The sequence below is a fragment of the Armigeres subalbatus genome, chromosome 3 (assembly GCF_024139115.2).
Source record: "Armigeres subalbatus isolate Guangzhou_Male chromosome 3, GZ_Asu_2, whole genome shotgun sequence".
NCBI classification, from domain to species: domain Eukaryota; kingdom Metazoa; phylum Arthropoda; class Insecta; order Diptera; family Culicidae; genus Armigeres; species Armigeres subalbatus.
Genome location: NC_085141.1, coordinates 39568891 through 39581782, shown reverse-complemented (window position 1 = coordinate 39581782; position 12892 = coordinate 39568891). Strand labels below are relative to the sequence as shown.

Here is a 12892-nt window from a genome sequence, read left to right as displayed (position 1 = left end):
GTATTATTTTTGAACAAATTGAAAATGTGTAATCAACAATATTTTAAATAAAATCTAGTTTGTAAACGCACGATTCGGAAGAAGAACTTTTCAAAAGGTATGCTGAACATATTCATAAAGATGTTCGCTACGCTGAGAAGCATCTCTTGCCACGGGGTTGGTTGAATGCATATCTATATTTCTGGATAGAGTGTCTGCTAACACCAACTTGCAACCCTTAACGTATTTGATTTCCAAATGATATCGTTGAAGACTGAGCATCATTTGTTTGATTCGATTTGGCGCAGATGCCAATGGTTTCCTGAATATGGTCTGCAAAGGTTGGTGATCTGATTCCACGATGATCCTTCTTCCTCCGAACAGGTACTGGTCAAATCGTTTACACGCAAAGAGAATTGCCAGAGTCTCCTTTTCAATTTGCGCGTATCGCCGTTCTGTAGCTGACAACATTCGAGATGCGAAAAGTATCGGCTGTCCCTGTTGTAGTAAAACTGCGCCCAGTGCATATCCGCTCGCGTCGCATTGAATTACGGTTTGACGCTCTGGGTCAAAATACTTCAATGACGATATGCTGGTTATCTTTTGCTTCAGCTTATTAAAGGATGCTTCTTCCTCTTTTCCCCAAGCCCACCGGTCACTTTTGAGCAGGTTCCGCAAAGGTACGCTCACATCCGACAGATGAGGAATAAACTTTGCCATGTACGTAGCAAGTCCCATGAACCGATGCAGTTCAGCCGCATTCTTCGGCTCCGGCATCGCTTGTATTGCAGATGTTTTCATTGGATCAGGTTTTAAGCCTTCTTTGGACAGTATATGTCCGAAAAATCGCACTTTCGACTGGTACAGATTCATTTTACTTCGATTTAGCTTTATCCCGGTTTCCCGACAGCGCTGTAGAAGGGCTGCCAAATTTCTGTTGGGATCTGCCAGAGCTTCTTCTTGTGTTTTGCCTCGTCCGAAGCAAAGAATGTCATCAACGAGTACTTCTATACCGTCCAGTCCATGCAGCGCTTCCTGGAATTTGTGCTGAAAGATTTCAGGTGCACACGACAGACCAAAAGGTAGTCTCTTCCAGATGTATCTACCTTTCGGCGTCCAAAACGCGGTTAATCTGCTGCTACTTTCTGTCAGTTCCACGTGCCAGAATCCGTTTCTGACATCCAGCGTAGAAAATACCTTGGCATCCTTTAGGCCTGGTAGTATCTCCTCCAACGTCGTCATTTGAAACCTCGGTCGCTTGATAGCTTGATTTAGCACTGTGGGATCCAAACAAATCCTTATTTTCTCGTTGCGCTTCACTATGATGATGTTGCTTGTCCAGTCTGTTGGCTCGTTCACTTTCTGTATTATACCCCTGCTCTCCAGGTTGTCCAATTCACTTATCAGTTTGTCTCGTATTTGTACAGGTACTCTTCTTGGTTCTTGAACTTTTGGGCACTCGTCATTCAATTCAATGTTCACTTTTCCTCGTATTTTTCCATCTCCCACAAACACATCATCGAACTGTTTCACCACACTGTTTATTTCTCGACTGTCACTTTTCCTCAGTATATCGTCTTCACACACTCTCACGTTGTTTATGCTGACGATCCCAAGTGCAATGCAGGTATTGTATCCAAGTAGCGGCAAGGGCAATAATTTCGTTGGCAAATCTACTACCTGAAATGCCACTCTATAGCACTTCAATACACCACTATGACGCAACACAGCTCTTCCAATCGATGGCACGATTTGCCCACCGAAACCCTTCAACTTTGTTACACTTGGTTTCAACTCAACCTGGCCATCAGTAATACTCTCCAATGCCTGTAACGTGATAACATTACAAGATGCACCTGTGTCTATCTGGCACCGAATCTGTTTTGCTTGATCACTTTTGTGCACTGAGAAACTAACTTCCGTCGTAATCTTCTTCTCTATGACATTGACTTCTTCCACATTCGTAATGTAATCCGACGATTCACTATCACTTTCCTCGATGTAATCCAATTTTCTTGTGTGCTTTCTCTTTTGCCTATTCGATTCTGCATATTTGGACGTTTCCTTGTCCGGCGGCTTCATCCGGCAGACTCGGGCATAGTGGTTCTGCTTTCCACAATTATGGCATGTCACACCATTCGCGGGACACTCTTCACGACTGCCCATTCGATGGTCATCTCGCCCACAATACTTGCACTTTTGCTTCGATCGATATCTCGATTTGTCCATATTGCACTTTGCTATTAATTCCGAATCTGCATCCGATTCATGTGGTTCTTCTTTCACTTTCATGGCCACCATACGATCATCGACCAACTTCTGTGCCCGGCATGCATCAATCGCGCCGGCCAATGTTAAGTTTACCGTCTTCAATAATGCTTTACGCGTATCATCCGATCGTATTCCCACCACAATGCGATCACGGATCATTGAGTCCTTCAGATCTCCAAAGTTACATGTTACTGCTAACTTCCTCAACCTACTTGCAAACTGGTTCACATCTTCGTTCTCGCGCTGCACTGCCGTATTGAAAACGAAACGTTCGTAGGTTTCATTAGTCTGAGGTAAGCAGTATGCCTCTAGCGCATCCAAAATATCTTCGGGAGTTTCTTGTTCTGCAGCGGGAAGCAGAGTATCGAGCAACTTTACTGCCTCTAAGCCCATGAAATTCTTTAGTAGGGCCACCTTCACGTTGTCTGGCTTCTCTTCAATTTCGGAAGCCAACACGAAGATCTCCCATGACTGCTTAAAATCTCGGAACGACTCTGCGAGATTTTCACTCAAATTTAGAAATTTCGGTGGATGAACACCAACAACACTCATGTTGACGTTTTTTTTTTCTTCACTTTCCGTCTATCGCGCACTACTTTACCGACACACGAAGATCAGTTTTCTCGTGATCTTCTTTTTCCAATTGCAAGACGACGCTAGGTTTCTAATCGCGAATGCTTTCTTAATCCGCGGTTCCTCTGTTATCCTCCACCTATTATCACTCGAAACTACGTCTATCGCGGTTTTTTTCGAGCTTTCGGCTATTTTTTCCACGGCTTTACTACGCGAAAAATTGAAAATCCACCACTTCTGACACCATGATGTGATATCGAGTCGGGGTCGATGGTGCAAGTGCTGCCAGTTTTTTATTGAACCTTTAAACATACACTACTATACTATACATACTAAGGGGCTCTCCTTAGCCGTGCGGTAAGATGCGCGGCTACAAAGCACGACCATGCTGAGGGTGGCTGGGTTCGATTCTCGGTGCCCGGTCTAGGCAATTTTCGGATTGGAAATTGTCTCGACTACCCTGGGCATACAAGTATCATCGTGTTAGCCTCACGATATACGAATGCAGAAATGGTATCCTGGCTTAGAAACCTCGCAGTTAATAACTGTGGAAGTGCTTAATGAACACTAAGCTGCGAGGCGGCAATGTCCCAGTGTGGGGATGTAATGCCAATGAAGAAGAAGAAGAACATACATTTTTAATCAATGTTGTGATACTTCCAGTTTTAGATTTATTAATCGAGATTAATTAAACTGCTTTCAACAAGATTCTTTATTTCAAACTTCTATTTCACATAGTTCTTTTCACCCTCATGACATCCTATGATCTCCCCGATTTGAATCATCCTTCTCATATACTCAGGCCCGCACCCAGGTACCACATCTCCCCTCTTCAATGAAATTGTTATAGTTGCTAATCTGCATATCTAGATGGCTTCTTGATTACACGTCGCTGACGTTTTGATGGATCCGATTTAGACCCCGCGCTGTAATCCGTTCCAAGGTCAAATCCGTAGAATTCGTCATCGGTGTCATTGGTAGGCACCGGCGGCTGGTTATCTTCATTAAAGCTGAATCCTTCACTTGGAACAGTCTGTGCTGCAGGCTCAGACACCTTTTTGAGATGAGCAACGTTCCGGTCATACGATTTGCCTGTAGCTTGATCCTCGATGGTTACACGTGGTCCTGAGCGGTGAACAACAGTATACTCTTTTGGGTTGAATGTCGTTGATAATTTGTTTCCTGGCAAAAGGTTCTGCATAAGAACAGTATCTCCCTCGGACAATGACGATTTTCTAGCACGACGTCTGAGGTCTTCTGCCAGCTTTCCTTTCTCCTTCAGTAACTTGTCTCTGTCACGTACATCCTCATCAACTGGTGTGTTTTCGATGTCTTCCAGTGCAGGTATTTTAGATCGAATCGTTCTACCGTATAATAATTCAGTGGGGGTTTTACCGGTGATTGAATGAGGTGTAGTATAGTACATCAGCAAGTAGTCGCGAAGATCCTGCCGCCAGTTTCTGCCGAGTGCGTTGCTGATCTGAAGGCGTTTCAGCAGGGACCGGTTTTGGCGCTCTACTAATCCGTTTTCTTGCGGCCAATAGGGGGTTGAATGCCTGAGAATAATTCCTTTTATTTTGCTGTATTCATCCAATTCTATGCCAACGAACTGCTTCGCGTTGTCCAATGTAATTGATTGTGGATATCCAAGGCGGCTGAATATTCTGTCTAGTCTTTCTACAGTTTCTTTTGCTGTTATTCTTGTCATTGTTTCCACTTCCTTGTATCGACTATAATAGTCGATAACAACAAGCAAGTAGGTTCCACATGGCATGGGTCCGAGAAAATCTATGGCCACCTCCACCCATGGCTTGGAGGGCATCTCACGACGAATCATTGGCTCTGGCCTAGCTGGTAGACTCACCAATCTACAACCTTCGCACGATTTAACCTGCTTCTCTGCATCTCGATCCATTCCAGGCCACCAAACCCGGTCACGCAGTCGTCGTTTCATCACCGATTCTCCCGGGTGACCTTCATGTGCAAGTTCCAGCATACGTGTTTTCAGACAATCAGGTATAACTAGTTTATTCCCGCGAACAACTAAGTCTCCTATAAGTCCTAGTTCGTTCTTGAAAGGGGAGAAAGATTTAACTAGTTGAGTTTCCCAGTTTCCGGTTTGAAGACTGCGTTTCACCGCCTCTAGCGTAACGTCCGTGCCAGATAGTTTTTGGAGTTGGTGAATATCAACTGCTGCTGATTCCATAACTGCTAATACCATAAATTTACTCTCAGCGTCAAACTCTTCAGGTGAATGTTCTTCAACCAATCGTGATAGTGGATCCGCTATATTGCTTGTACCTTTACGATACTTGACCTCAAATGTAAACGCCTGCAGCCTTAGTACCCATCGTTCAATTCTCGAACATGGCCTAGCTGTTGGCTTGAAAATCGCTTCCAGTGGTTTATGATCCGTTTCAAGCTCAAACCTGCGTCCAATAAGATAGACGGAAAACCTCTCCACTGCCCAGACCAGCGCAAGAGCTTCCTTTTCCGTCTGACAATAACGCTTTTCTGTGGTCGTTAAACTTTTACTGGCGTAAGCAATCGGACGGGGGTCAATGTCGGTAGAACCTTCGAACTGTATAAGAACGGCTCCGAGAGCCACCGGAGAAGCATCGGCGATAACCCTAGTTCTCAACTTATTGTCAAAAAAATTTAAGTTCTCTACGTTTCCAATCATCTTTTTGAGTTTAGCGAACGATTCCTGCTGCTCTTTGCCCCATGTAAATGAAACCCCCAAGTGTGTCAATTCACGCAGTGGAGCGGTGACTGTTGCTAGATCTGGCAAAAACCGGCCAACGTACGTTACCAAACCAAGAAAGCTGCGAACTTCTTCTGAGGTAGTTGGTGCCCGAAAATTTTGAATGGATTCAATTTTACTATTTGACGGTTGAATACCATCTGCAGATAGGACGTGTCCTAAGAATTCCAGCTCTGGAACCTTGAATACACACTTGGTTTGATTCAGCAGTATGCCATATTCATTCAGTGTCGACAGCACTGCTTTGAGTACTTCATCATGCTCCACCTCAGTGTTGGCGAAAATAAGAACGTCATCTATAAAATTGACCACGTTCTTGCTAAACGGACTCAAAATTTGTTCAAGGATTCTCTGGAATAATTCCGGGGCACAAGCGATACCATACATTAAACGCTTGTAGCGAAATAGGCCCATGTGTGTTATGAATGTGGTTATGTAACGACTTTCAGCCTCAAGTTCCACTTGATGGAACGCCTCCTTTACATCAAGCCGGCTAAACCACTTTGAAGACGTAAATCTTGGAAGAAAATCTTCTATCGTTGGCATAATATGTCGTTCACGAATGATTGCTGCATTCGCTCTGCGCATATCCACGCATAAGCGTAGATCCCCATTGTCCTTCACTACGGTTACCAACGGAGAGACCCACTGACAGCCGCCTTCAACTGTCTCAATAATATCATTAGCAAGCAGAGAGTTTATCTTATCTTCAATTTTTACCATGAGCGCGATAGGAGGCCGCCTTGGTTGTTGGCAAACAGGCGGAACAGATTCATCGATTGGTATTTTACCCTGAACGGAGGTTAAGCCCCCCACGTTTGAACATTTTATTGAATAGAAAAAAAAATCTTAACTCATGTCATTACCTGAATACCTTTAATTTTAGGGAACGGATGAGCTCCGGTATTAGTGATTGCGTTGATTCCGTGAGTGCTCGGCAACCCGATAAACAACACGCCCAAATCTGTGGCTGTGATGCGGCCTAATAAACATTGCTGGCCACCCTTGACCACATAGAATGTAGAGACCACTTCTAAAATTTTCGCTCCGTCGGCTATGGAAACCGTCGCATCGAACCTTCCCAAAAGAGTCAACGGTTTCGCATTTTCCCCGTATGGTAGAAATATTTCATCACAATTCTTTCTTTGGTTCCATATTTTCGCTCCGTTCGCTTTGATGTAGTTCCAAGAGCGCTCATCGACAATGTTTTTCTTACACCCAGAATCTATCAGTACCTGCAATACAACTCCTCCAAGCTTGATCTGAATTGTTTCGCCTCCGTCGCTGATACTGAACAAGAAGGTAGTTTCTTCCTTGGCACCATCGGTGTCAATCTTGTTTACTTGCTCCGATTTAAACCTTTTATTCGTCCATCTCGATTCAGCCTTAGAGAACTGTTTGCGCTTAGTTGCCGGGATCGATCGACATTGTGCGGCAAAATGCCCAATACGTTTGCATTTGATACATTCCTGGATCGTGCTGGGCATTTAAAATCGTTCGCCATGTGACCAATCCGACCACATCGAGTGCATTCGGTTCGTGATAGCTGTTGAATCTTGTTGACATTCGACGAAGATCCGTAGTCCGGTTCGGTAGAGAAGCTTGTACCTGGCAGACTTATTGATTGCGCTTGCTGCTTTACGGATTCGTACGAGTTTACCATTTTCGTTACGTCGTCGAGACTCAAAACTTCTTTCTGGAGTAGTTGCTCTTTGAGCTCATTTGGTGCGTATAGGACTATCTTGTCTACTACACTAATTGCACGGCTCTCTTCTCCAGTGTCACCAAATTTGCACTTAGTCGCTTGATCTTGACACCTAAGCATGAATTTCCCCAATGATTCTCCCGTCTCTGGCTTTAATGTCCAAAATATGTTGCGTTCAAAGGTCTCGTGTTGTTTCGGCGAAAAATATTCGTCAAGCTTAGATATCGCAACACCGAATGGATCGACTGTTTCCTCCAGATCCTCCACTACATCTGCTCCGGGAATGGATGCAAAGACTTCTTGCAGGTCCAGCCCGGCTTTCGCTAAAAATATGTGTTTTATTCTCGTGCGATCCGTTTCTCCCGTTGCTGCGATTATGTAATCAAAATTCCTTTTGTACTTGATCCATTCACTCCGCACGGCATTGGGGGAACAATTTGAATTTGAACTGGGCGATTTCCACTTCTCCATCGCGAAGCGTTTTCTAAAATCCCATTACATTCAATAAGTTTTGTGCATTTTCATTAATCATTTTTTCCATACCTGTCTTTGATCGCCCTCTGGCAATGATTTCTCAGCAAATGACCTCTGTCCGATATATGACCTCTGTCTTTTCTGATTCACTGCTAAGCAGTCGCTTCCAGGAGCCTACCGCCTCTGCGGCTATTCCACGTACTGCGACGTGTCCGCCTCTGCGGTCTTTAGGTGCAGCAGTTCGCCTCTGCTGAATACTGTGCTATTTTGCGGTTCACCTCTGTGATCTTTTCTCGCAAACATATATATATGCATACAATTTTTTTTTTTGGATGACAAAAAAAAACACCATCGTCACATAACTACATAGAAAAAAATCCTACCTTTCGAGGTTTTACAATCAATGTTATAAAAATATTCCAATACCTTCCGTTATTCCTCGTCGCCAATGTGATACTTCCAGTTTTAGATTTATTAATCGAGATTAATTAAACTGCTTTCAACAAGATTCTTTATTTCAAACTTCTATTTCACATAGTTCTTTTCACCCTCATGACATCCTATGATCTCCCCGATTTGAATCATCCTTCTCATATACTCAGGCCCGCACCCAGGTACCACAAATGTCATATCACCCATGACGATAAAACCAATAAAACTTCTTCATTCAACGTTTGGAAACGGTTCCTTTTTCCGAGGGGAATCTCACCAAGTTCATCACTAGGGTTTTTTCAAGCTAGGAAATTTCGGAAAGGACTTCATACCCGGAACATATCTTGGAAAAAATACGGCATATCACATGTGGTTTTTGTTTGTGTTTCGGAATGTGTCGTGCCGGGGATGACTCCATTCAAATTGTCTTCCACTTCCAGATTTGAACCAACTACCAGACTTCATTTCCTGATCCTGCTACATCACCTGCCACCAGACAGTTCTCTTATGATCTTATTGTTGGTTATGTTGAGATGATCGACATTACTTTTCGAGTAAGAACGGGCATCCTGAAGGTTCCATCCGATTTCTAAAACCAAAGAATTATCGATTTAGTACGTTGTAGGATAGATATTCTGAGCATTCTACTTACCTCACCATTATTTTTGATGATGGATACAGTCGTTTTCATAATGTTATCCGCGTAAAACAAATGATTATCAGCTTGCACTCTGCGCAGTTGCTTAAGTTTTGTTGTTTACAGTGGTGAGATTCGTTGACTGCCTGCATAATGAATTTTATGTGCGGTGAACTATAGTTCAATTTTAATACCCAATGCACTTAAAATTATTTCACATTTGTAATACAGTTCAATATGATTGCACATATTTCGCATAAGTCGCACTTAATATTGGAAAATGGTACCATAAGTAAGTTCTATGCGAGTTGGGCACATAGAATATATCATTCGATTTATTTGAGTGTGGAGAATTTAAAAGAAAATTGAAGAAATGGGTGGTCGGGTTTGATGTTACATATGAAGAAGATGGAAGGTATTCGAACAAAAGCCAAATGTTTTTGAAACTTTTCATAAAAGTTATATTTAAAATTTAATTAAAACAATTAGCAGTACGAGGTTGAACTTTTCTGATACTGTGTATTGCGCTTTTTCGTTTTCAGGATGGCATTGTCGATTCGTTTCCATCTGGTAGCTACAGTAAGCTCTTCTATGCACCAGAAAATGAGTTCACTAAGGAGCTTATCGAATTTGTACGGATCAAGCTATTTATCACCATCGACAGTAAGTGAAACAAAACAGAGATGAACTTCTTATTATTTTTTATCTAATATGTCTTTTTATCCATCAGGAGTGCATTCGTTTCCGACAGTGGCTGAGATGGAACAAATACTGCTTTTTAACCAGAACTATTTTGCGATTGCATTCGACAGGAACTCGTCCAGGAATTATCTATCCTACACAATTCGCAGTAAAAACAACAACTTCCGGACGGATGAAATATACTCCCGGGATTTGTACAGGAGTTACCTAAAGGATGGGAACGAGTATCAAGAGAGTGGTTTCTTAGCCTTGCAGTACGGTGTAGAAAAATCGTTCGTGCAGATGAGCACGGGACTAGCCGAGGCAGCTTTGCCCGAGTACTCCTATCAGCACATTCCACTGACCGGGCCACGACCTCAGGAATCGTCGGAAATTTTTGTAGTCAGCATGATGCTGGCAATTTGCGTATCTGTTGCATGTACTTATTTGTTGCTAGTACCGTTGGTCGATGAAAAGGCTTCAGGGATGAAGGAATATCTGAAGATAGCAACACCATACAGCTACTGGAACGAGGTGGCAATATATTTGATAAACTTTGTACAGCTGATCGTGATCGTGATTTTTTGCTTGACGATCACAATACTAGCCGACGTCTGGGAAGGCACCGCAGCTCAGATGGTGTTTGTCTGTGTGCTTCTTGTTCTGTTTGTAATATGTTCTATAAGCTTCACGTTCTTTATAAGTACACTGCTGGAATCGGTTACGATCTCGACGATTGTGGCTCCGATCTGCTACTTTGTTCCGGTCGTATTCGCGTCCGTACACAAACCTTTGGAAACACTGCTAATGATTTTTCCTATGACTGGGTTTAAGATAGGTGTATCGATTTTGCATGATTATCAAAACAGCTGGCATAGTTTCAAAACATTGGATGCATTCAAGACCGGCTATCCGGGAAATCAAAACAGCAGTCTTGGTTTTGTATTATTCATGCAAGTAGTAGGAATTGCTTTATGGACTTTCCTATGGTTCTACATTTCGAACGTGCGGCCTGGTCAGTACGGAACACCAAAACCATGGACATTTATATTCTCCAAGAAATATTATCAAAAAAGCAACAATAGGATCACACAAGTGCAACATTCTGAAAGAAACCATGCTGATGGCAGGGAATCAGCAAGAGTTGTCGAAGAGATTGATAACAGTCTTGAAAAAGTAGTACGAATCTCTAATTTGCACAAAATATTTAAGACGTCATCTGGAACACGTGTAGCAGTTCAAAAGCTATCGTTGAACATCTACAAGAACAAGATCACTGCGCTGCTGGGTCATAATGGCGCCGGAAAGACCACCACTATGAACATAATCACAGGGATGATTCCACGAACGTCGGGTCACATCGAGGTCGACGGGGAGGACAATGCCAGCAACTATCGCCAGCAAATCGGATTTTGTCCTCAGCATAATGTGGCTTTGAGTTTCATGAGCTGTCGCGAGCATTTGGTTTTCTTCGGATCGCTGCGCGGAATGAACGTCAAGGATGCTGAACGGGAAGCCGATGATATCCTCGAGAAGGTGAATCTAGCGGACAAAAGAGATGAAATACTGAAAAATTTGTCTGGTGGGATGAAACGAAGATTGTGCTTGGCTAACGCCATCATTGGTCGGACTAAGCTACTGATTCTCGATGAACCTACGTCTGGTTTGGATCCCGAATCAAGAAGGGATATTTGGGACATTCTTCTCCGTTTGAAGAAAGATCATACTATTCTTATTACTACGCATTTCATGGAGGAAGCGGATATTTTGGGTGATCGGATCGCTATAATGGAGAACGGTGAACTGATCGCGTTTGGCACATCCATTTTTTTGAAACACTATTTTGGAAAGGGATACACTTTGAAGCTGTTGAAAGGAGCGTTCTTTAATCGGGATAAAGTAATGGCTAAAATTATTGATCACATCGACAAAGCGACTGAGAGACCGGCCGTTCAATCGATCTTCGCCGTTACATTGCCGTACGAAAACATGCAGCAGTACTCCGAGTTGTTGAAGGAACTTGAGGACTCCAAGAGTGATTACGGAATAGAGACAATCAGTATGACAAATACAACATTGGAGGAGGTATTTTTGAAGTAAGTATTCAACTTTCTAACGCCTTAAAATAGGTTTCTGATAATCATTTACAATAAGCCGGTCGCATTGCTGTTCAGTTTTGTATTCCGTGTTTAGAAATCAGACTCAAACTATCAGTTCACAACGTAGAGTTACAGTACAATTTTAATTTGAAGTGAACTACGTTTTAAAACTTCAAGACTTCTCAATACTATACAATACTATAATACTACTCAATACAAACTATGAAATATTATAAAACTAATTATAATATTTCATAGTTTCACCCAATGGCGTAAATAAGGGGGCTAGGATTTGAGATGTTAGTTAGTAGATATCAATTTTTAATTATAGCATAAGGAATTACTGAAAAAGTTTGAAGATAAAAGAGTTATCTTCCATTATCATAATGAAATGAGTGGAAGACAAATGAGCTTGTTTATGATGACTAAGGTCTGTCTCATTTGGAGAATAAAACTGAAATTAAACTTAAAAGTGACATTTCAATAATTATCAAATAACCCTGCTCGCAGAGCAAGATTATTTTTGACAGATATCGAATCATTTTCCATCGATGTCCTGTTGGAATTGCTGAGTAGCACCAGCCATTCTTATAACGGGGTGATTTCTTAATTTTCGAACTGTCACTTTTAAGTTTAATTATCCAAATGAGACAGACCCTACACTGTTAGATGACTTTACCCATTAATGGGTACTGTGTTATTGTTGATATTATTCCCACCGTGAAAAATTCACCCATTTTCTTGAAAAAGTGCCACTACCCATTTTAATGAGTAGTGGCGCTTTTTGAAGAAAATGGGTGAATTTTTCACGGTGGGAATAATATCAACAATAACACAGTACCCATTAATGGGTAAAGTCATCTAACCGTGTAAGGTCTGTCTCATTTGGAGAATTAAACTTAAAAGTGACAGTTCGAAAATTAATAGGGATGAATGACCGCCTGAGTTAATATCCCTCAAAAACAAACCATCATCATCGAAAAAAAATCACCCCGTTATAAGAATGGCTGGTGCTACCCAGCAATTCCAATAGGACATCGATGGAAAATGGTTCGATATCTGTCAAAAGTAATCTTGCTCTGCGAGCAGGGTTATTCAATAGGGTTTCTCACCCCATTCCCGGCCTAACATGCGCACGACTGCATTATTTAATTGATATTTCAAGACAAAATTTTCAAAACGACTTATCTGCTTTTGTAAACAAAAATTCAAACGACGATTTGACGAATCTGATAGCTCTCCCACGCAAACCAACACCATCAACAGGTAGCGGAAAC

At 42.2% G+C, this 12892-nt stretch overlaps 1 protein-coding gene across 1 annotated transcript in view; it reads left to right on the top strand.

The window, feature by feature from the left end:
- Positions 1-12892, top strand: part of LOC134226164 (ATP-binding cassette sub-family A member 2) — a 122855-nt gene that overhangs the window by 56753 nt on the left and 53210 nt on the right. The window contains exons 2-3 of the mRNA XM_062706759.1: positions 9378-9498; positions 9566-11612. Coding sequence (XP_062562743.1) covers positions 9378-9498; positions 9566-11612 — 2168 coding nt within the window. The remainder of the gene's footprint in view (positions 1-9377; positions 9499-9565; positions 11613-12892) is intronic.